Source organism: Podarcis raffonei, chromosome 1 (assembly GCF_027172205.1).
Source record: "Podarcis raffonei isolate rPodRaf1 chromosome 1, rPodRaf1.pri, whole genome shotgun sequence".
Lineage (NCBI taxonomy): Eukaryota > Metazoa > Chordata > Lepidosauria > Squamata > Lacertidae > Podarcis > Podarcis raffonei.
The window spans coordinates 66,045,147-66,070,636 of record NC_070602.1 but is presented as its reverse complement, the minus strand read 5'-3'; the positions used below and the strand labels follow the sequence as shown (position 1 = coordinate 66,070,636).

The 25,490-nt window shown below is 42.6% G+C and overlaps 1 protein-coding gene across 1 annotated transcript in view; it reads right to left on the bottom strand.

Moving 5' to 3' along the window:
- Positions 1–25,490, bottom strand: part of SPON1 (spondin 1) — a 278,300-nt gene that overhangs the window by 37,281 nt on the left and 215,529 nt on the right. Inside the window, exon 7 of the mRNA XM_053390557.1 lies at positions 23,907–23,971. Within this exon, the coding sequence (XP_053246532.1) occupies positions 23,907–23,971 (65 nt within the window). The remainder of the gene's footprint in view (positions 1–23,906; positions 23,972–25,490) is intronic.

Sequence of the window (25,490 nt, the reverse complement as noted above, 5' to 3'; positions counted from 1 at the left end):
CTTTTATAAGCCCTGAACATTCTTTTCTGAGCTTGACTCAGGAGAAATTTGAAGGCAATATACCCAGTGTGACACCTGCCTACTTGACTCTATTGCATGCATCACAATGAAGCTAATAACACACACGTGTTTACAACTAATTCCACTTCCATCCACTGTTTGCAGTTTCTTCTGTTTTCTGTTTATCTTACCCCCCGGCTGCCTGGGAAAGTATACTCCAGTGCTATCATAAAGGCGTCTGCTGAACAGAGAGGGCTTGGTGTGCCCTCAAGTGCTGCTATCTGCACTTCCCAGAGCACTGTGACACTCCTTCCAGCTTAGGCTCTTTACTCACACACCATACTCCAAGGTTGTAGTGGTTGTCAGGAGGGACCATCACTCACCTGGAGCGAATGCTACTTAGCCAAGTGCATGACTAATTGCAGCCATGCTAATTAAGCAAAAGAGCCATTCTGTGCTAATAGACTAGTGTGCTGATTTTATTTATTCATTTATTGCTATTACAAGGGCTGTTCTGGGAACTGAAGTAGATCTTGCACAGCAATCTTGATTTGTCAAGTTTTACAGTGACCACCCCTCTGCCCCCTGCCAACAGTTTATTGCCTAAATCTCAGGGGCAGAAGTTTCCCCCCTTCAACGGGAAAAAAGAAACCAAAGGGGCCCCAAAACTGAATCCAAAGTCTAAGTGTTCTAAAATCTTGTTGCTGCCGGAACATATAAAGCATATTAAGAGAGGGCGCTCAAGAAATCATTTAGGACAGCAGTAGCAGAAAGGGGTCCCACACAATTTTACACTACATGTTGACACTTGATCATAGTCAGCTCAATCAACAAAAAGAGACCAAGAGCAAGGTGGACCACACTGTCAGTGGGATTATGAAAATACTGATACAGGTGAACCAGCGGCGGAGAAAGGTGGGGGGTTCACACCGGGTGTCAGCCATGAGGGTGGGTGATATCGCCGCGCCACCGCCAACCTCACCCCATGCTCACTGTGTGGATGGCGCCCCCAGACATTTGCTGCGCGGGCAGCGGGCCACTAGGGACAATGCTGCCCTAGCGGTCCCTCCCCCATGCTTGCCATGCAGGTGGCTAGCCCCACCCCTAAGGGCTGGCTAGCCCTGCCCCCATGCTGCTCCCAGTACTAGGGCAGGTAGCTCCGCCCCTGAGGTGAACCAGCCCACACATCTCAATTTCCTAAATAAAAACACTTAAACAGTGTGCCTGGTTGAGAAGAGCCCTAACTTTATTTTCTTTAGAGCTGTACAACTGTCTATAATATCTGAAAAGTAAGAGATAGCAGAAGCCAGCCCTGAAGCTTTTGCCAGAACAATATAGCATCCTTCCATCTGAAGGACAATCTATTTTATAAGCAGCGACAAGCCTGCAATTGTATTTTCACTCCCTGTGTAATCTCAAAAGATGTCAGACATCATGGCGCCTTTATTAAGACTTAAAACACCTCACCTCTTTCAGCATCAAGTACTTTTCCAAAGCCTTTCAGAACTTCTAACATGCCTGGGTTTTTACCTGACTGAGAGCTGGATGTAGAACAGGAAACTAATTTAAATCTTAGCAAGTTCCATTACATTTTGCACTACTTGCTTTACAAGCATTTACATAAGTGCTGACAGAATCTCAAACAGATTTCTAAAGAAATCAGATGGAGAAAGTGCACACATTAGTAGGAAGCAGACTGAAGGATGTTTTGGCCAAAGGATGGGCAGCAGATGGTCTGAAAACAACCTCGAAACTGCAGCCATAAATGTGACAGAAGAGGAAAGAAAATAAAGACAGGTTGGTACAATTAAAACTTTGTTTTACAATCAGCTGGCCATTGCTTTCAATAGTCAATTGAATCAAGTTCATATGGTGCAGGATGTTGGCATGGCTGGGAGTTAAACATTCAAGTGAGAAATCTAATATAGCCTTCAGTGTGTAATTGTGATCATTTTTCCTCCTTATTGACATTGCATTTTAAATAGAAATTTAATCACATGAATCCAACTTCATCTTTGCTGTGGAAACTTATAACAGATATGATTTTCCCCCTTTCCCTTGGCATGTAACACAATCTTCCTTAATCTTTTGTGATGGAATCTCCTTTTTATTTATTTTACTGTTGACGGATGTACCATCTGAACAAATAAAGAACAAAACAGATTCACACTGCTGCCCATGAATTTAATTTCTGAACATTATTCATGGTTCTTAAAACAATAACTTTCACAGCTTCCACACATAATTGGCATTTAAATGCCAACCCATAGTTTCCCCACATTTAATGCAGATTTACCTTTTCTAGTGGGAATCCAATAAGTTTTTCTTATATATATATATAAATGTGGCCAATGACCCAATTACAACATTAAGTACCCTGAATGAGCAAGTCTCCTCTCGAAGAGATGTCATATTTCTAACCTGCCCATCACTTGGGGCCAGGTGGAGATATATAATATAAAACCTCATAAACTCCCAACACAGTTGGTACATAATGCTAAGACAAACCATGCATTAGCATGAATGTGCAAGCATGCATGCTCCTGGAGAGGATATTGTGGCTGATGGCTCCTTTTCCAGGCCTGATGCTGCTATGCTTCTCTGAGCTAATGTATGGTTTGTTTTAGCTTGTCATCTTTACCCTGGCTCATAGTTTCTCTCACTCCAGATTCATTCTTGGTTTACTGCTTGTGGTTTGTTTAGAAGTGTCCCTCTATCCAGTTCTCCTGGCTAAGCCAACTTTCCATGGGGCACTTCCTCCTCTCGATCCCTGAGCCTGTGCTGGATAATGCTATATCAACAGCCCAGGTGGACACAGTCAGAGTCGTCCTCAGCTTGTCCATCCAACCTCAATACTACAAGCCGACATGGCACTCTAATGCAACAATCAATTAACGTGAACAAATGGAGGCAAACTGCTTATGTGCCAGTTCTGAAATTAATTAAAGCTGGAAGACAGACAGAGCAAAATGAAGAGAGCCAACCTGCCAAAGAATAATGAAATGGAGCTGGGGAAATCCGTTCATACCTAGCTTAAGTAGGGAACCATATCATTCAACAACCACCTTTTTAGTAAAACACAGGGCTCACAAAGTTGGCTTTTGTAGTCGCAGGTTCTAGTACATAAGTTTTCCTTTCTCTCCCTTTTAATTCTTTAGGTGTGTTTTTCATTATGTATCACTGTTTCACACTCTTCTATTCTTGACAACATTAAAGAGATGCTTCTATGCTAGACATACACTGGTTATAAAATGATTTTTAAAAGGGGGAAAACAGCTGAGCTAGGCACACTAGCCTGTTGCCATAGAGACAAGGGACTGTCTTCTTTCTTTTCTACAATTCCCAAATTGAGAAAATATTTCTTTACTGCCATGCCATGCACTTTGTTAGTGCATTCAGACTAGTTTGACAGCACTGGGCTCTTAACAGAGAACTACAGTATCCATAGTAAAACTTGGAGGGGGAAGGAGCATAGATCAAAAGGATGGATTTTTATTGCGTTAATTTCTTTTTTAGAAAACCTAAACAAAATACTACGTTCTCTTGCACAGCAGTGGCATCCAAAACAGTGTGCAATAATTATGAAAACCATAATACTATCAACAACAAAAAAATAGTTAAACATTTCAAAACATAATAAAACTCTGCTCGAGGCCAGCACAGCCAAAATGTAACACAACAGGTACAATGAATGCAGCAGAAGCCCAGCAGCAAAATCAACTCCTTGGACAAGAACCTAAGAAGAACCTGCTGATCAGGCCAATGGCCCATCTAGTCCAGCATCCTCTTCTCACAGTGGCCAACCAGATGCTTGTAGAAAACCTGCAAACAGAAGCTGAGCACAATAGCTCTCTCTCCTCCTGTGGCTTCCAGCAACTGGTATTCAGAAGCATGGCTGCCTCCGACTGTGGAGGCAGGGCCATGCTAGCTAGTAGCCAGCAACAAGCCCAGCACTGAAAGCTTTTCTTCTTTTAACATGATCACCTATAACTAGAGAGAATGTTAGCTGCTTTGAGACTCCTTCGGGTAGTGATAAAGCGGGATATCAAATCCAAACTCTTCTTCTTCTTCTCTTTTCCCTTCCTCCCCCACAACAAACACTCTGTGAGGTGAGTGAGGCTGAGAGACTTCAGAGAAGTGTGACTAGCCCAAGGTCACCCAGCAGCTGCATGTGGAGGAGTGGAGAAGCGAACCTAGTTCACCAGATTACAAGTCTACCGCTCTTAACCACTACACCACACTGGCTCTCACCAGGAGATTGTTAGCCGCTTTGAGACTCCTTCAGGTAGTGACAAAGCGGTATATCAAATCCAAACTCTTCTTCTTCTTCTTCTTCTAGTATACGCTCTATAAGGCATTGCTTGGTTTGGGGATTTTTAAAAAGCAAGTAGCAGCTTTGGGTTGGGGTGGGGGCATCTGAGTCATGACCAAATGGCTTATAAAAACACACCTTGGAAGCTGAACGGAAGCCATTCCGGAAGTCTGTTTGACTTCCAAAACATTCGAAAACCAAAGCGCAGCTTCTGATTGGCCTCAGGAAGTTCTTGCAGCCAACCAGAAGCTGTGGAAGCCCCGCCGGACGTTCAGCTTCCAAAAGAATGTTCAAAAACACTCACTTCCAGGTTTTGATGATTCGGGAGCCAAAACATTCAAGAACTAGGCTGTTCTACTTCCAAGGTACAATGGTATTGTCCTTTTCCAATGCAGCCCAGTGTCAGGTCCCTGCCACTGCCCAATGCCAGGCATTGTCTCTTCCCCATCACATTGCTACAGATTGCTCCACTTCCTTGATATTTTTTCCTTCCTTGTGCCTGGACTGCAGGAGGCTATTGGGCAGCCCAGCAGGCTTCATGAATTGTGGTGTGTGGTGGAGCAAGGGGCACCCTCAGCTCCCAAAAGTACTGATCAGAGTGCTTGGCTGTTGTTGCTGCCTACAATGAAGTTGTTGCTATCCATCTGTCTTGGGAGACAGTGGAGGAGTGCGCCTTTGGGGGTGAGGTCAAGCTGTTGCAATGCTTGCTGTGGCTGTGGAGACCAATGCGGGAGAGACATGTTTTGTTGCAGCTGGGGCAGAGGAAGTCATCCAGTTGTGCTGCTGCAGATGCACCATGGCATTTCTCCTCTCTGCACTACTCCCAGCTGTCCATTCTCCTCTGGTCACTGCTGTGGATTCATGACTTGACTGTCTGTCTCCAGGCAATGAGGTCATCTGCAGGGATTCCCACTGATGTCACCAACCTTCATGCCACATTTGCAGAAATCTTCGTAACGCAGAGTTGGTCTGGCAATTGGCCTTGTGCCTGAAGCCAGCTCCCAAACAGCATGTCCTCTGAGATCCTGCCAACTTCCATTTTGTGACATGACTAACCAGCATAGATGTCGATGAGACAGGAATTCGAACATGCTGGGAATGTGGGCTTGGGAGAGCACATCTTTGTTTGAAATATTGTCCTACCATGTGATGCCCAAAATCCTCCGAGTTCAACACATATGGAAGGTGTTGAGGCACCGCTCCTGATGATTGTCGGTTGCCCACGACTCACTTCCATAAATCGTGTCCTCCCTAAAAGAGGAAGACCTATGCACATGACCCAGAGCTTCCTCTTTCAGCTCGTGCATTGGAACACCCGCCCACCTCTCCCTACTTTTAGGGCATTTTGTGTTTGACCTTGCTATGCCGTCGTGTGTCGTCTGTCGTTGGGACAGGGGCACGACAGGAATTTTCCCCATTTGGCTGATTGGCTCATGCCATTTGGGTTTTCATCTGCCACGTAGCAAATCGTCACAACTTTTAAGGTTGCAGATAGGCACTGGTTCAGGTGATAGGGATGGGAGAATGGTTTCGCCATCCCTATGTGAAGGGTATTCCGTTAAAGGAATCCAGGGACTCAACTTGGTTTGGTCAATCCCCGAGAGGGGGTTGTGCCTGCGCCTGAGTCCAGGGGAGCATCTGGGGAGTGAACAGAGTCTGTTCCTGGGCTTTTCACCTACCTCAGGAGTTCATCCTTGGCTGACCTATGCTGGTGCCCTGGGTCAGCACTACCTGCAAGGATGCAGGGAGCTAGTCGAACCAGAGCCTATGCCACCACTCACTTTTCTGTAATCAGTAAAGTTGTGGCCTAAATTCTGCCAAAAACCAAAACTAAAATTTGAGTCAAATGAGTGTTTATTTAGGGGGGAGGTCTCTGGGTCTGAACACGCAAAGCAGCATGTTCAACACACAAGCTTGGTAGACCTTCATCTTGGTATTCGTTGTTAGCATCACATTCCCCCATACTCTTTTGGAGAGGTGAGCCATCACCATAGCTGCCTTGCCAATAAACTTATCTAGCTCGGCACTGATGGAGAGATTGCAGGTTATGGTGAAACTCAGGTAGACAAAATTCTCTACCACCTCAAGCGTGTGGTCACCATTTGAATTCATGTACAGCTGACTTTGCGTCGCTGGCTGAGCATTACTCAGAAGTAATGCTACATAATAAAGGGCCTTGTGGTGGCAGCTCCCCTCCTCTCTTCATGTGGAAAATCCAGCTGACCTAGGTGACCTAGGGCCCAGCTGACCTAGGTGAAGCAGATGTGAACAGTGGGTTTCTTCGGGGCTTTTTTCCAGCTGGGACTTGGCAGAACTCAGTTCCAGCACCTCTCAGGTGGGTGCCATTGTCATTATAAGAGAACAAGGGAAGTGTTCCTGGTGAGTTCTGGCATCTCTTTTTCTAGAAAAATAGCACTGGGTTTCTTAATAGTGGAGAGGCTAAAAGATATTTCTGGTCAACAAGGCCAGTGGCAGCTCTCTGGGGGAGAGATTTGTTGCATTATTATGTAACTTTTGGGTGATGCCTGTTGACCATAGGTGAAATTATGTACGCATGATTTCATTTTCAAATTATGAAAGGGAATGCTTTTAAAAAGAAATTAGTATAATAAAATGCTAATGATATACAGTGGATACTTCATTAAAGGACTATAATATACCATGTTTCATTTCTATTTTGAAGGAGATAACAAATAAAAATTAAAATGAGAACATAAGTATTAATTAGAGTTCAGAATAAGTCTGCATCTTACAATTCAAAACTCTAGTTATTCGCCACATTCAGAGCATACTCTTTGAAGTTTGTGTGTTCAAAATACATATTTTCCCTAATTGTACTTCTCAGCTGGATAGATGAAGGACATGATTAATTGAGCAAAACAACAATTCCAATGCCAATTTGTTCAGTCATGATTTACATTTTCAGAAACTGGTACTGTGAAGTGCAAAATATTGATGACTGAACACCAAGACATCCCTAATCCCCATGTTGTAATAGAAAAGGTGAGCTGAGCAGTCCAATTAACAGAGCATCTAAGTCTAAACATAAAACTGCCCACTTTATGTCCTACTAGGGTTACAGTTTAGAAAAAACAAGCATGACTTTTTATATCTTAAGAGGAGGATGCTAACAAATATCCTCCTGTTCCTGATATTTTAATTTGGAGAAATAAAAAATTACAATGCAAACAGGTGAAAATAGAGGTTATTTTTCTTATAAAATTAAACAGCTTAGATACCCTTGTGTTAATTCAACTTTGTATGCATTGGGAACTCGATGCATTACTAGAAAATGTCTTGATGCATTGTTAATAAGGATGTTCTTGGAAAACTAATTGACAATACTGACTTAGACTTGTTGCTAGATCCCTGGGGTTGATGCATTGGGGATTTCATTAATATTTATCTAAATCCTTTCATTTATCAAAACTGTGAAGCTCATTGATTTGAATCTTCCTTTGTCAGTGCTGATTAATGCAGGTTTAGTATAGATCTAGTAGAGAATCGCAGTCAGCAAACACAGTAGAATTTAAGGTTGTCAGTGAATTATCTGGATACTTATGTGTTCCCAAGCTTTTCATTTACTGCTCTGTCCCTGGTGGGGACTTTGAGTAACTTGAACACTTAACTGCATGGCCTAATGGTAATCTCATTTAATGTCTGCCCCAACTCATCTTATATTCTACAGGCATGGAGAAAACAGATAAACATTGAGGGCTTTCTGTTTATCCTGTGAGCATGAAGAGAATAGGGAGACTCAAAAGCTTGCACCTTGCATTTTAAACTTGAGTTCATTATATTCATTGTCACAGGGCTCACTTCTCATGTTGGATTTGCTCAGAAAATAAGCCCAACAACATAAAAAACCCAAAATAGTTCATCTTCTTTTCTGAAGTCAATACAGCATCCAACATTGTCCACTGATCACCTCTGTCCACTGTTTTATATTGTTGTTGTTGTTTAGTCATTTAGTCGTGTCCGACTCTTCGTGACCCCATGGCCCAGAGCACACCAGGCACTCCTGTCTTCCACTGCCTCCGGCAGTTTGGTCAGACTCATGCTGGTAGCTTCGAGAACACTATCCAACCATCTCGTCCTCCGTCGTCCCCTTCTCCTTGTGCCCTCCATCTTTCCCAACACCAGGGTGTTTTCCAGGGAGTCTTCTCTTCTCCTGAGGTGGCCAAAGTATTGGCGCCTCAGCTTCAGGATCTGTCCTTCCAGTGAGCACTCAGGGCTGATTTCCTTAAGAATGGATAGGTTTGTTCTTCTTGCAGTCCATGGGACTCTCAAGAGTCTCCTCCAGCACCATAATTCAAAAGCATCAATTCTTCGGTGATCAGCCTTCTTTATGGTTCAGCTCTCACTTCCATACATCACTACTGGGAAAACCATAGCTTTAACTATATGGGCCTTTGTCGGCAAGGTGATGTCTCTGCTTTTTAAGATGCTGTCTAGGTTTGTTTTATATTAGGGGTGGTTAACCTGCAGCTCTTCAGATATTGATGAACTACAATTCCCATAATTCCTACCTATTATGGTCAATGACCAGGGATAATGGGAGTTGTAGATCAGCAACATCTGCAGGACCACAGTTCAGCTGCTCCTCTCCTACTCAAAGCTCAAGTCACAGAGTATCATTGCCTTGGAAGTATTAATCATTATTTTCAGGACTGCACAAAATATCAGTGGAGCATCAAAATATCAGGACTCAAGTACCCTTTCTTTCCCTACAGTGAGACTGGCTTTGCTATCATGTGGCAATTGAAAGCTATGTAACAGTTTGATTCTTATGACGTCTCTTTATATAACCTCAGTCCCCAGAGCTAGCTTGGGTCCTGTTTTCCTTTTATAACTGTTGCAAGTTACAAATACACCCTTTAAACTATTTAATGAAGCCAGTAAACCCTGGAAGTTATTATAAACTCCAGCAACTTGGGAGTTAAGAATCACAGCATCAGCCATGGCAAACTGTGTGTTAAAATTACAAGAGGTGGCAATGTTATTTCTGGACCAATAACATTCAGAGTCGCCTGCAGAACAGCACAGGGGATTCACTGAGAGGCAGTCCCTTTACTCAGAAACGGCTCATTTACTTTCCTGTTAATTCTATTTTCCCCACAGGTCCTTCTGCACAAAAATGCCAGCTTTCTTCATATAATTTACAGCAGAACATCATTCAAATAGAGAAAGAGAAAGAGAGAGAAGGGGGCATGGTCCACAATGTTTGTTTTCTTTCTCTTTTGATGTTGATCAAACTGCATTTATGCCTAGGCATCTATTTTATAGCAACAACAACAAAGACTATTCAGACGGCTACAGAGCAGTACCTAATGTGCTCAGATTCACTGAGGAAGTGCATGCCTGACTTGGCTTGCAGTATTGAGGTGCTTTCCTGGTGTTTATTTTATTTACTGGGATCAGGGAGCACAAAAACCAAGTTGTCAGCTTGGTCACCGGGAGCAGTTCTGCAGAAGAAACCTCCCCTTCTCTTTACTTGTGTGGGCCATAGGAAGAAGCGGCATGGATCACACAAGGTGGGTGGGTGGGAAAAGGGCCAACGGTTTAGAGAAAGAGGCTAATTCTCCAACTACACGATGGGGAATTCTTTCTGCTGCAAGAGAGCTGATAAAAAGCAGCTGGCAGAACCTCTTTGAAGACTCCTGGCCCATCCATCTGCACGCCGTCTCCCACTCTCGCTGTAGCCGCTGGAGTTGCCTCCAGAGAAGAGTGGGAAAGCAGCCAAGAAGAGCAACATCTTTGCCAACACTTGTGCTTTAAGTAGGAAAAGATGCTGAAAACACCCCGCAGATACCCACGAGTGGGCAGGGAGCAGAAATAGTAAGAGAGGCCACCTCTTACTGCAACCATCAAGGGACAACATAGCTTGGCAATGACCTTTCTGTGGCAAGTTCACACCACAGAGACATGGAAAGAAGCCTTCTTCATGCTCGCTCCCCTGTTTCTGGAGCTCTCCCTACCCCAGAGATCCAGCTAAGCCAGAGTCAGAGTACTGTATACTCCTGAAGAAGTACAAGACCCTCTTATTCAGGTGACTATTTTAAAACCTCAAAGCATCCCTTCTCCATGAAACCCTTGCCTAACCTTCCAATCCTCATCTTCAAAGACAATGGTAGTTGCAGCTGTACTTGCCCACATTTCATTGCTTTTTACACCTGCATCTCTCACCTTTTCCTTCTGTTCTGTCATTTACTCAGACCACACACTCCAAGTGTCCCTATTTTCCAGGGACATGCCCTGATTTACAGAAGCCGTCCCAGTTTCTTATTTCATCCTGTAATATCCCACTTTTCCTTAGGACATCCCTATTTTCATCGGAGGAATGTTGGAGGGTATGGAGTTATGCCACCACCACCCCAAGCCAAGGAGATAAATAATTATAGAACCTTTAGAAGACATCTGAAGGCAGCCCTTATAGGGAAATTTTTAATGTTCAATGTTTTATTATGTTTGATATATGTTGGAAGCCACCCAGAGTGGCTGGGCAACCCAGTCAGATGAGTGGGGTATAAATAATAAAATGGTGATGGTGATGTTGAAATAGCATGTCCCTATTTTCATTGGAGAAATATTGGAGGGTATGTCAGACTTTAGGGTGTATGTTTCTTGCAATTTAGATCTCTCTTTTTTCTTATGCTGCAACATGGGTGGTAATAATAATGATAATAATGATAATAATGATAATAATGATAATAATGATGATAATAATAATAATAATAATAATAATAATAATAATAATAAAGTCATCTTGACAGTAAATGTCAAGTCAGTAAATGTCAAATGAGAAGTCCAACTTTTGAAGGGATCTTCCATTTATGATGTTTTTAAATTTAGTTGCCATTCAACAATACATTGTTTTCTACCTTGAGACTCTGAAATGCAATGAACTGAAAATCCAAATAAGGATGCTCTGTAAGCAGGAAACGCTTCAAATACATTCAGAAAAAGATGGCAGTATGTTTTATAAGAGTTTTTGTTTTAGTTTATATATCACTTAAAGTCAGAATAGGCTTCCAAGTGTTATACTTTTATAGAGAAGTATAAAAACCTGTCACAGAGACATTAAAATAGCAATACCAATAAGTACACAATAAAGCAGTCCCATTAAAACATTAAGAAATTAAATAATTAAAACAATACAATCCCAATAAAACAACATAGCACTACAATGGGCTTCAATACGATATCTTCAGATTTATAGGACTATTCATCACAGAACACCCTTGTCACATGGGTTCCACAGCTGGTGGCAACAGTACTTTTATACAGAGTGCCCACAGTGTGTTAAACTGATTGGCAACAGCAACTAGAGGACTCCCGCAAGATGCCCAGAGGCAATATAATTGCAATCCCCCATTTTATCATCTGTACACATTGGAAACTACACCAGAATTTGCTCACATAGACAACAAAGCTGAAATTCAAATGCCATCTTTAGCTTGTGTCAGGAAACATTCCTTTGAGTGGGCCTTGATTCCATTATAAATTCTAACATTTTTAAAACGCATCACAAAAGTAAACTTGCGAAATGATCACCAGCTTTGCTAATGTAATTAAAAGCGTTGTTGGTCTTATCAAACATATCTTAGCCAACATTCGGTGAAAGTCAAATGGAAATGAAGGTGTGTGTGTATGTGTATGTGTGGGGGGGTAGTAATCCTCTCCTAAGCACTGGTGACACTGATCTGGGACATAGCCACATCAATCATCTTGGTTGCTTCCAGATGACCTGTTTACTGAGGATTTATCTTGATTTGCTTGCCATGAAGTTTGTGGGGACAATAAACAATGCCTGTTGTGTAATGAGGATTCATTTGTGGAGAGGTTATACAATGCCATGCTAAGCCATTATTATCCCACACTTTCCAGTGTGTTTCTCCATCCCTTTCCGTACTAGAAAAAGTATTGGTTGGCACCCATCTGTCTCAGGAGACAGTGGAAGAATGCACCTTTGTGGGTGAAGTCAAACCATTGGAGGGTACAGTGCCTGCTTGGCTGTAGAGACCTATTTGGGACAGACATGTTTTGTTGCTATCATCATCATCATCATAATCATCATCAGCATGTTGTTGCACAAAAGCACCAAATCCACTTTATTGTGCAGCCTAAATTTTCTAGTACAGTGGTATCTCGGAAGCCGAACGGAATCTGTTCTGGAAATCCGTTTCATGATGACACCTGCCATATTGCAGGGCAGATTCGAGGGTAAACCATACACGGAACAAGTCTGCCCCTGCGGCTTGATGGAGGTAGAAACTGTCTCTCATGCTTTGTTATGCTGCTGTTTCTACGGGGATATACGCTCGGTATTTATTACCCCTGCTATGCAAAAATCTCCAAATGAATCCAAACTTCAATGTCTAAAATCCCTGGTAGAGGACAAGGTTCCTGAGATCACGTTAAGGGTAGCCAAATTCTGTGTGATTGCCATAAAACTTAGGGATCAAGCTGTGCTATTAAAATGATTAAGGCCTTAAATGATAATTTTAGGTTATATGTTAGTGACTAAGTTTTAATTTATATATTTTTAACTGTTGCTATATCTGTATTGTCCCTGTTATACCTGATTGCAAATTCAAATGTATCCCTATTGTGTTTTATGACTTCCTTGATATTGTATGTGGGCTGGAACTGGTCTGTGACCAAAATAATATAAAAAAACAATTTGACTTCCAAAACGTTCAGAAACCGAGGGGTGGCTTCTGAATGGCTGCAGGAAGCTCTTGCGGCCAATCGGAAGCCACAGAAGTTGGACCTTTGGGTTCCAAAGAACGTTCACAAATTGGAACATTCACTTCCGGGTTTGTGGTGTTTGGGAGCCAAAACGTTCAACTTGCAAGGCATTTGGGATCCAAGGTATGACTGTACATGATTGAATTTTGTGTCTGAAAAGTATTGACCATTTGGAAGCTTCACTGCCCCCCTGTGGCCACTGTTACTGGTGTGGCATGGCATGAGATCACCTAGAAGAAGCTCTTGCATCGCAATGGCCTTGGTCCCTCCTGACCAAGTGGTTTTAGGTATTACGAGTTGCCCTGGATGGATTTGTAGCTTCATTTGGAAACTATGTATGCCCCAGGATTCTGGAGAGTTACAATCTCAACAAAAATTACACATGGCAAATAAAGCTTCACGCTGAGCCTAAAAGTGTGAGATGTAACAGGAACAACACGGAGGGTATTGTTAATTACCTCAGCTGGACATGTGTTGATTAATTAAGGACACTTTTCAAAGTGCTCTTCATTTTTGTGCTATGGCTGTCAAGCTGTTCTGTTATTAAGCCTGGCTGCTTCCCTGTGGGAGTCCCTTAGGAATGGCCATAGGTGGGTTGTATAGCCTGGAATACGAAAACAGCTGCTACAGGTTAGGGTCATCACTGTTATTAACAACAGTGAACAGGGCAGGGAATTGAGGTGTCAATTTATTTCACTCAGAGTTTTTCTGAAGGACAGCAGCAAAGTTGAATAACGCCGCCTGCAACTTTGGATCAGATGTTCTGCAAGTGTTGTTTCTGAAACAGTAAAGAAAAATTCAACCACTGCTCCATTCGGTCTTTAAAAATATTCACATGCATTCAGGTGTCCCTCACTTAAATGACAGATTAAACATCAACGCTGTGAGACATGTAACCATTCCAAACACTATATTGTTCAGAAATGCAAAGTAATCCTGCTCTCAGTTCTTTTCATTGTTCACACAACAGAAGAACAGTATGGTCAGCTTAAAAGCAAAATTGTGGTTTGTTTGTTTTTAAATCCTTTAAATGACTATTAAGCAAAATAAATACGTTCATCTCCATGGGGCTGTCCCTGAATAAGTCTGGCCCAACCCATAGCTGCGGACATGCCTTGGACCTGGTGTTTACCTCTATGGATGTTGGTGATCTGACACTAAGTAAAAGCGAAACGAAAGAAGTGCCATGGTCAGATCACTTCCTGGTGCAACTGGACTTCTCTGCGACCCATCCCCTCTGCAGGGAGGTGGGACCAATTCGGATGGTCCGCCCCTGCCACTTAATGGATCCAAATGGTTTCCAGAGAGTGGTAGGGGATGCTTTATCCCATGTTGATGGCCTTTCAGCTGATTCCCTGGTGGCCCGCTGGAATGTGGAGTTAACCAGGGCTATTGACTGTTTGGCTCCGAAGCGCCCTCTCCGATTGCATGGAGCCCGGACAGCCCCGTGGTTTTCCACGGATCTGAGGGCAATGAAACAATCGTTGAGACGGCTAGAGCGCCGGTGGCGGATAACTCATTCCGAATCTGACCGGACACAGGTTAGAGCTCAACGTCGAGCCTACCAAGTGGCGATAGCGACGGCGAAGAAGAATTTCTTTGCCGCCTCTATTGCATCTGCAGAAAACAGCAGCAGGAGACTTTTTCAGGTGGTTCACAATTTAGCGGAACCACCTGCAACATCGGGGCCCAGTACGGGCCACATGTTCTCCTGCAATGATTTTGCAAAGTTTTTTGCATATAAAATCGCTCAGATTCGGGAAGAAGTAGACTCCACCGTGGGAGCAGGGCCGGGGCGGGAGAGTGCTAGAGTTCTGTCTAGTCAAGTTGAGTGGGATCAATTCCAATCTGTTACCTCCGAGGATGTGGACAGGCTGCTTGGACGAGTGAAACCAACCACCTGTCTCCTGGATCCTTGCCCATCCTGGCTTATAAAAGCTAGCCGGGAAGGACTGGGCGATGGGCTTCGTGGGGTGGTGAATGCTTCCCTCCGTGAGGGAGCCTTCCCAGACCCGCTGAAAGAGGCGGTTATTAAACCGCTTCTTAAAAAACCATCTTTAGATGCGGCCACGATGGCCAACTATCGCCCAGTCTCAAATCTTCCATTCTTGGGCAAGGTGATTGAGCGAGCGGTTGCCGAACAACTCCAGGCACGCCTGGAAGAAGCGGACCATTTGGATCCCTTCCAGTCGGGATTCAGGCCTCATCATGGGACTGAAACTGCCTTGGTCGCACTGGTTGATGATCTCCGGCGGGCTAGGGACAAAGGTGAGAGCTGTTTCCTAGTTCTGCTGGATCTCTCAGCGGCGTTTGATACCATCGACCATAACATCCTTCTGGACCGTCTTGAGGGGCTGGGAGCTGGGGGCACTGTCATACAGTGGTTCCGCTCCTTCCTCCTGGGCCGTGTTCAGAAAGTGGTGGTGGGGGATGAGTGTTCAGACCCCTGGGCTCTCACTTGTGGGTTGCCTCAGGGTTCTGTCCTCTCCCCCATGCTTTTCAACATTTACATGCAGCCGCTGGGAGAGATCATCAGGAGGTTTGGGCTGGGTGTTCATCAGTATGCGGATGATACCCAGCTCTACCTCTCTTTTAAATCAGAACCAGTGAGGGCGGTGAAGGTCCTGTGTGAGTGTCTGGAGGCGGTTGGAGGATGGATGGCGGCTAACAGATTGAGGTTGAATCCTGACAAGACAGAAGTACTGTTTTTGGGGGACAGGAGGCGGGCAGGTGTGGAGGATTCCCTGGTCCTGAATGAGGTAACTGTGCCCCTGAAGGACCAGGTGCGCAGCCTGGGAGTCATTTTGGACTCACAGCTGTCCATGGAGGCACAGGTCAAATCTGTGTCCAGGGCAGCTGTTTACCAGCTCCATCTGGTACGTAGACTGAGACCCTATCTGCCTGCAGACTGTCTCGCAAGAGTGGTGCATGCTCTGGTTATCTCCTGCTTGGACTACTGCAATGCGCTCTACGTGGGGCTACCTTTGAAGGTGACTCGGAAACTACAACTAATCCAGAATGCAGCAGCTAGACTGGTGACTGGGGGCGGCCGCCGAGACCATATAACACCGGTCTTGAAAGACCTACATTGGCTCCCAGTACGTTTCCGAGCACAATTCAAAGTGTTGGTGCTGACCTTTAAAGCCCTAAACGGCCTCGGTCCAGTATACCTGAAGGAGCGTCTCCACCCCCATCATTCTGCCCGGACACTGAGGTCCAGCGCCGAGGGCCTTCTGGCGGTTCCCTCATTGCGAGAAGCAAAGCTACAGGGAACCAGGCAGAGGGCCTTCTCGGTAGTGGCGCCCGCCCTGTGGAACGCCCTTCCAGCAGATGTCAAAGAGATAAACAACTACCTGACATTCAGAAGACATCTTAAGGCAGCCCTGTTCAGGGAAGTTTTTAACGTGTGATATTTTACTGTATTTTTGGTTTTTATGGAAGCCGCCCAGAGTGGCTGGGGAGGCCCAGCCAGATGGGCGGGGTATAAATAATAAATTATTATTATTATTATTATTATCAATGAAATGACTATAGGTTTCCTCTAACTTTTTCAGAAGGAAATAGATTGCTTTATGGAGTACACTACAAAACTTGACTTGATTGATGCTATGTTTGCAAAATGAAAGGTACTTTCATGTTACTCCCAGTACATTTCTGAGCACAATTCAAAGTGTTTAAAGCCCAAAACAGCCTCGGACCAGTATACCTGAAGGAGCGTCTCCACCTCCATCATTCAGCCCAGACACTGAGGTCCAATGCAGAGGGCCTTCTGGCAGTTCCCTCCTTGCAAGAAGTGAAGTTACAGGGAACCAGACACAGAGCCTTCTTGGTGGTGGCGCCCACCCTGTGGAATGCCCTCCCATCCAATGCCAAGGAAATAAACAACTTTCTGACTTTTAGAAGACAACTGAGGGCAGCCCTGTTTAGGGAAGTTTTTAATGTTTGATGTTTTATTGTGTTTTTAATATTCTGCTGGGACCCGCCCAGATGGGTGGGGTATAAGTAAATAATAATAATAATAATAATAATAATAATAATAATAATAATAATAATATACTTGCCCCCAAAATTGCCCCCCTCTATAGGATGAGGCTGCACCCATGCAATTTTGCCTATGTTAGAGTCCTCCCTCCATTGGCATTACTAATTCTAACATGGGAAGTATCTTGTCTATCAACATGGAAGGGAAAAAATCCTTTGTTATTGGAAGCAACAATGCTGTATAGATAAAATATGAAATGTATCAATTCACTCTTATTTATCTGAATGGCTCAAAGAATTTCTAAACTACAATTGAAGGTTTAGCTGAATGCCTGCCAATCTGTGCCCTGCACATATACCTCACATGCTCCAACTAATTTCATTTGAGAGAATCAATTCTTGCACCCCATGAAAATGTGGCCATCAATTCCATCAAAATTAATTAGAATCCTGGTTTCGGTGGACAAACAATGTGTGCACTGATGGAGGAGACAACCAAGTAATGCTTCTGGAAGATTATATTGAGATGGGAAGCCACGTGGGACTGATGGCATATTCAGATACCCAAGCTAAATCACAGGGTTTCTAACTTATTTGGTATGTTGAATGCCCACCATGTGTATCATCTACCATAAGTATATAGCTGTTCAGCAAGTCTCCTCTTTTTATACATTGTTCAGTCGTGATAATTTCTCCGGTATCTAAGGTTATAGCAACAGGACTGCAAGTCTTAAAGCAGAGTGCCATTCAGAATAGTTGCCTTCTGAATAAAGAACAAGTAGACCTCCCTACATCGGCACATATTAGTGACCATCTGTTAAGATGCTCTCAGGGCATACTTATCTTTTGAGACAGCTGAGGGTTATCTTTTAGAAGGATGCCCCTTGCCTATCTTTGGTCACAGGTTTTCAAAAAGATTCCAGATTGACCATATATATATAAACAATTCTGTAGCCAAGAACATGATGTTGCATCAAAGGTGTAACCAATCAAATGATAACCCTTTTATCCAAGTATAAAGACCCCAAAGACAGGCTGTATGCAGCTGTGCAAATAAGAAAAGTGCAGACCATATTTCTGTGCCTTATGGATTTCATACTCATTTACTGCACTATAAGTCAGATCCTAAGAGCTCTCTATAATGGATGCGAGTTCTTCCATGCCATTGGCTCCCCCTCCCATTTTCCCTATAATGGCCCGTAGTTTTTTTGCTAAAGTAAACTGCTACATCAGTTACTTGGTAAGTAGAGACATGTCTCAATGGGTGGCATGCTTCCACATTATGATGATGATGAACACCGGCATTCTTGTTCAAGCAAAGCATTAGGTGAAGCAATCGGACATTCAGTCTAAGACCCACATTACCTCTTGACATAGTAAGGTAACCTGATGTGATTGTACCACATGCATCTTTAGTGATTGTGAATAAATTAGAGAAGCGCTCTTCACTTTGGGTCCCACCATCCATCCCTCACCGTTGGCTAAGCTGCAGTCCAACAAAATCTGGGGGCCCCATTGTAGAGCACAGAACATTCTCATATAGTGAGAAACTATTATTTCCAAACTGAGAAAAATCTACTCTACACTAGACTTTGAAAACATTGCAAACAGCATTTCTCTCACACTATTTAAGGCTGTATTAAAATAAAAGATTCAGCTTGTGAATTCTACATAGTTAAATCACCTCATGGTGACTTTACCACATCAAAAAGTTACATGAGAACCATGCCTACCATTTTTACTCATTTATACCTGTCACAGTTTGACTATGTTATAGTAACAACCTATGTCCATAACATAAAGAAGTTGCTTACATAGTGAAGCAGGCTTATAAATTTTCAGTTATAAGGCACTGGTGTATAAGTAAGACAAATAATGATGTGTCCTCCGATTGGCAAAGCCCTATTCCAGAGTTAATTCAACTCAGACATACTTCGTTTTGCAAACTGCAGCTGTTTTGCACAGTTAATTGTCCTCCTATGCATCTCACAGAAATTTCACCTAACATGAAATCAGAAGTGGATTTGATTTCCCCCCCTCAGGCAAAATGTCCAATGAGTTCTTAGGGATGCCAAAGAAAGTTTCAGTAAAACTAGTTAAATTTCCCATGGTGTTCTTCACAAGTTACAACCCTAGGTCATCCAGAGTTTTTGCCTTAAGCAAACTTGAAAGTTTCTCCTCGGATGAAATGACTGGAGTGTCAAAGGAAGCCAAAAGAGTTTAAATAAGAGACACTACATCTCAGACTGGACAATTCTTTGTGCAAGGCTTGCAATCTTTGAACAGAGAAATGCAACTTTTCTTTTTCAATGTTGAAGACCCTCTGGATAGCAACCTCTTTCTGTTTATGATATATAGCAACAGTAGATGACTCTGCTGTATGTGATCATCAGGATTTTGTGCTTTTTGTCATTCAGTTCAGTTCAATTTGTGCAAAATAAAAATGGGTTAATCAGCCATATTTGTTCCCATATGTCAGATTAGTTAAAAACAGATTTACACCACTGCTGCATTATTATTATTTTTTAAAAATGCTAGGACTGACAAGCGTAATAACCTTTTCGGAATGATGACATATGTATAACAACAGATGATGCTTAATCTTTAAGCAACGTATAAAAAAAAATCCAGCAATGCATTCACAGTTTTCCAGACACCAGTGACAAGTTTAACTTCAGGCAAACACTGACACTTCAATGATAACTACTGGAACAATTATTAGTCATATTTCATCACATGAGAAAATGTTTCCTTATTCTGAGCAGTGATATCTTAAAAACTGAAATATTAGGGCAGCAATTTCTTTTGACAACTGTAGTGTAACTTTATGATCACTGGAGACTACAAACAGCGGGTGAAAATATTTTATGCATCACAATCCAGCCTAATTCCCAGGCAGTAATATCTTGCTGAATGTATAGTGATCCATTTTGACATAGTTATATATTGTGCAAAACCATGCTTTGGCAAATCTGTTTCCTGGTGCAGGCTTAGTGATTACTCTTAAGAACATTATCCATACATATTAGTCAGTGGAAAATTAGCAACACATATTGCCACAACTAGTTTGTCATGTTATGCATAATAATGGACTAATTTTACTTTATCCAGAGGCAACATTTTAATCATTGCTAAATCATCTAAGGCAAAATGGAAAAGTTGAGCGCAGAAATTATAATCGTTGGTAAAGTTCCCTGTTCTTTAGACAGCTGGAAGCACAGCTGCATATGTTGAAATACAACAATTTTTCCTAGCAAAGTTTGCAGATGTCCACTTACCATCTTTGGTGTGGTGACATTGCGAGCTGGCATCGCCTTGCCCACCATGATCCAGGGCTGTGGATGCAAGCCTGTCTGCAAATTGGCCAACTGTGGACAGGCTATTGGGCTGGCCTGTGGGGGAGACGCCGAACAGAGCCTGTGGGCTTCACTTGGGTCCACTCCGGGGGAATATAAGACAGCCTGCCTCTGACCTATTTGATGTATGTCATAGGCCTCCCCCGTTTCCAGGTTGACCCTAAAATGGATTACTTCTGGCAAGTCAATGGTTATACCCAATGCGTATGTGTGTAGAAGCCTATTGTACAGGAGTGGGGAAATAAGACCACACATGGAAATAGGTTAATGAATAGGTCTGCACATCTGGTCAAGACAAATCCTGCATTCCAACTGATCTGAGTAGATCTGGGATTTGTCCAGACTAGGTCAAGGCAGCCCTGGATCATTCTTGGTTGGGTCTGTCTAGAGAGCTCTGTGGCTGTCAAAAAGGGATGTGGTCAAGAGGCAAGGAGAGAAGGGGAGAAGAAGACGATGCTGGTGAAAGTCTCTGCCAGTCTCTGAAGTCTCCTTCTTCCACCTTCTCCTTGCTGCCAACCACAAGTTTAGACCTGGATTTAACTGTCAGTTTCATTTCTTAGTGAAGAAAGTATTGGTCTGATGTGTAGAGATCTTTCCTATTCTAATTAATTCAAGAGGGTTCTGGAAGCTTCTCTGTGTGAAAGAAACAAGCAGAAGGTTCATGATGTCTGGGTTATTCCTTCAGAGAAGCTGAGTACAACTGGCTTAAACTGGTTCTGTTATCTCTTCTTCAAGGTCATGCCGACTATAATAAGAGGCCAGAAGGAGCCTGGGTTTCACTTTCAATCTATTTTCCTTCTGGTGTGATATTCTGCACATAGTATTCTTAGTGTTAGGTTTAGACTTATTATAAGTTATTGTAAGTTTAAGTTAAGTCTGCTGCAACTGGATTTCTTATGGACAGTGCCAATCCTGAATGTATTGGATTTGTAACCATTATGCTCATTTGCCTTCAGTAGCAGTAAAGTTCTGCTGGATGAAATATTAATTGCCTCTGGCCTATTTTTTGGTAATCCTGCAATGTGTTTAAGTTTTTACTCTGCTAACTATACGCTGGAATCTGCTCTGGATCAATTTTGAGTAGAATTCCATGACATAAACATGCATTGGAGGGAGGGGGAGGAGTCAATGCAGGCAAGAGTTTTTGGTTTAGTTCTGGTCAGATTGAGACCTGATCAAGATCACCAAATTGGGCCCTGAACCAAATTGGAGGTACTTTAAACAACCCTCGTAACTCCATGCCTTGCCTTATATGGAATCTCCTAAGTCAACCTTGTGCACTAAGCTGTGTTTACCCAAAACTACAGCAGCTTGCTGTTCTTGTGTAAATTTCTGGATCAGGGCCAATGGGTACATATAGAAAGATAACCCAGAGTTTTGTAGATTTAAGAAGGATTAGAGCATGCACATTTTGCACAGCCTTTGAAATTCTCCTCCAGCAACCTTTCCCTTTCCCATTCTTAACAACCACATTTGGAAATTTAGCCCTGAGCAGAGATTTTGAAAGGGATTAACTAATCTAGACATAAACAAGGGGGAGGAATAGGACACTTTCCAGACACAACATATAGCCACTTGGGTACTACAGGGTACTACTGTCATGAGATGGGCATCTACATTTTGCCAAAACAGAAAGCTGGTTGTACTCAAAGCAAGTTGAGCCCCTGTGGATTTGCAGTTGCGGTTCTGAAGGCCCTCTGTGTGTGAGGACTGTCAGAGATAAGATCTGCTTTGTGAGGGCATCCAATTCCCAAAATGAGCAATATGTAGATATGTCCTGACTGTAGTGAGTAAAACTTGGTATAAAATTTTAAATGACTAAAATTTGCATCATTTCTTGTTGGACATTGTTTGCACTGATAGGAAGTGTAATTACATGGCAATTGAAGTAAGTAATTCTATAAACATCAAGGGTGTCAAAAGCATAAGAATGAGCTAATACGCTTAGGAAATGTTTAAATAGGTGTGTGAGTAAAAGGTTAGAGATGCATTCTTTTAAAATTATTCACTGCTAAAACATCCTAGTAAATAAGACCAGAGGGGTTGTGATTGGATTTTCCATTATTATTATTTTTTTAAAAAATGCTGTTTTAGAAAAACATTGGAATGACAAGCTTAGAAAAGGCAATTTTCCACTGGTCCACAGAACAATTTAAGGTGTGTGTGTGGGGGGAATGCTGTACAGTTTAGGCAAAAGCCTTGGGAGCATGAATGCCAAAGTACACATGCCCCACAGCTGACCAAATCAAACATAAGCCTTGAATTGTTGTGTGCGTTGATGAAAAAGCATTAGAAATGTGCCAGTTTGGAAAAGAAAACTGCACAAAAGACACAGCCAAACAAATCTCATGAGACTAGAGGAAGACTGTGGAATAAAGCAACATATTCCGTGATGGAAGGAGATGAAAATGTGCTAGAAGATTAGTACATTAGGAAATGTGCCAGTCATGTAAGACTGGGGCCTAACCCTGTAGTGTCCTTTCTAGGCTTATACTCTGGAAAGTGTGTTTGATATTTCAAAAGGAGGTGGCTTTTACAGGAAATGAAGACTAGGGGAAAAAGAAGAGAGGGTTGCACACTAAGGCACAGTATGACTATTTCATATATTCATTCATTAAAGCTGTGTTCATGTTTGAATTGACCAAAGTTTTCTTCCATATCCGAAAGAATAGTTCTCCACTCACTCAACCACCCAAGGAAGCTTCAGAGAGTTAGATCCAATGGTTCTGAAGTAGGCACAGAATCAAAAGAGCCAGGGGAATCTTTGATGTGGACAGCTGATGGGGCAATTGGCGGATGTTTATTGCTCTATCGCTTTTTGTGATGTTGTCAGAGTCTATTATTATTATTCCTCCAGAATCGGTCATATTCTAAAACACAAGCTTGCATTTAAATGCAATCTGTTATGTCACAAATTAACTTGGACCCCACCCCCACCACAAATTGGGAATTTTAGCTTTTTAAGGAAACCAGTAATTTCCTGTTGGAGATTCCACAATCTTCACAGATTTGGATTTCCCAAGGCTGCCTATGTTTTTGGTTTTTTGCTTTAAAATAGACAAAGGCTGCCGTTGTTAACCTATTTTATGGATGCAATTCTCTACACATTTATATGGGAACATGTTCCATTGAACTCACTTGGACTTGCTTCAAAGTAAGCATGCATATGACTGGCGTATTAGTCTATAGTGCAGCTATATCCTCACTGCTCAGAACAGGGAGAGCACAAGAGGATTCAAATATATGTCCATAGTGCCTGGTAAGTAAAACTAACTCCTAATCTAGTACTCACCTCCTTCAAACACACACACACACGCACCCTTGTTAGAGAGATAAATGGAAAGAGACATAATGGTATAAAAAAAGAAACTCATTAATCAACCGGATTTTTTCTGTTGCTCTTTGAAAGAGATAAACTTTGGTGGAAGGCAAGATATTCAGATCATTCTGTCAGAGGACAGCGGAGAAGGAAATCTTTTGGGAGGTTTAATTCCCTGCCTACTTACATGTTTAGCGGTTGCCAGGCAGGCCATTGTGCTTTTGCTTTGATGACAGTCAAAACCTCATCACTCTGCAAAAGAGAAGCAATAAACATCAATAAATAAAATGATGTTTGGACAGCATTATGGTGAATAACACTCTGCAGTGATTTGTAACCGGCGGAAAAGGCACTTGAATTCAAATTGCTCCTCATAATTCCTGCGAAGGCAGCTATAGCTCATCATTGCATTTCCTATTCTGGGAGTGCATTTCCTCCTTTGTGTGACACAGAGGGATGATTCTGACATAATGTTCATTACTTGCGAGGGTAACTTTTTGAATGGATCCTGCGGTAGGCACATACTCATGGGAAAATTACATTAGCATTGGCACTCTGTGTAACTTTACAGATTTCCCCAAGGATGGTCTTTCCATGAGCAGGTTCCAGACTTCCTGCTGGGTTCTGTTCATGGGTTCAACCCAAAAGGAAGTCTTTCTCTCCCCCATCATTGCATTTTCTACATGTAGGTGGTGCTGACATTGTTTAAAAGCTTATGTGAGGGACAGGGAACCTGAGGCTCTCCAGATGTTTAATTCACTTCATCCCTGACCATTGGTCATGCTGGCTGGGACTGATGAGAGTTGGAGTCCTGGTGGGCCACAGGTTCCCCATCTTAGCCCATGAACTCCAAAGGATAACCCAGAACAGAGTACAATCAACACAGGATATAAAGGCTGCAGGGCAGCCCTTGTCATTGCTCTGTTGCCTGTTCCTCATGTCTTAAAAATAAAAAAGTTTTTTAAAAAATGAAGCTATCAGAGGGTTGTGGGTGTGCGTGATAGGGAAACTCAGGTACCTGTTTCAAGAATGGAAGAAACTGGGCCATTTTACATGATTTAATAATGATGATACAGGTTAATGTTACCCTTCTCTAAACAACAATTCTTTTCTTCGCAAATAAACCAGCAGAAAGGAACTACTGCTCTGCTCTCTCTGTTTTCCTGTCCCATTGGTTTACCATGTAACCAGAAGTGTGCAAAGAGGCGCTGTACAAACAAGGTATAATTCTGCAATTTTATAAGCCTGTCCACCATTTTGGCTCCTGCCACACGTCTCTTTAGGGGATCTGCCACACTATATAACAGTGAATCAGTTTGGTAAATAGGGAAAATTCCACGTGGTCTGTTGTATACAGTATATTTGCATAGATAACATATAACAGTTGTGTTTATTTATATGTGACCTGAAAATTGTATATATGGTGTGTGTCCCCCCATTTGTCTTCCTCACAACAATCCTGTGAGGTAAGTTAGGCTGAGGTAGTGACTCCAGTGAGCTTGATGGCTAAGTGGAGGTTTCAACCTGGGTCTCCCATGCCCTATACCTTTAGAGCCCAAACACTGGAGTAACTGTTACCCTTGATTAACAAAATATATTGCTCTGTGCACACCAGCTTAGTCAGGGACATTAGACAATAAAGCTATATTGTGGAAGTGTGTATGTGTGTGAGAGAGAGAGAGCACAGGGGGATTCTACACAATGATCAGTTTCAGGGCTTTCAAACTCATATGCCAATATTATTATTTTTGCCAAGAGAACTGGAAACGGC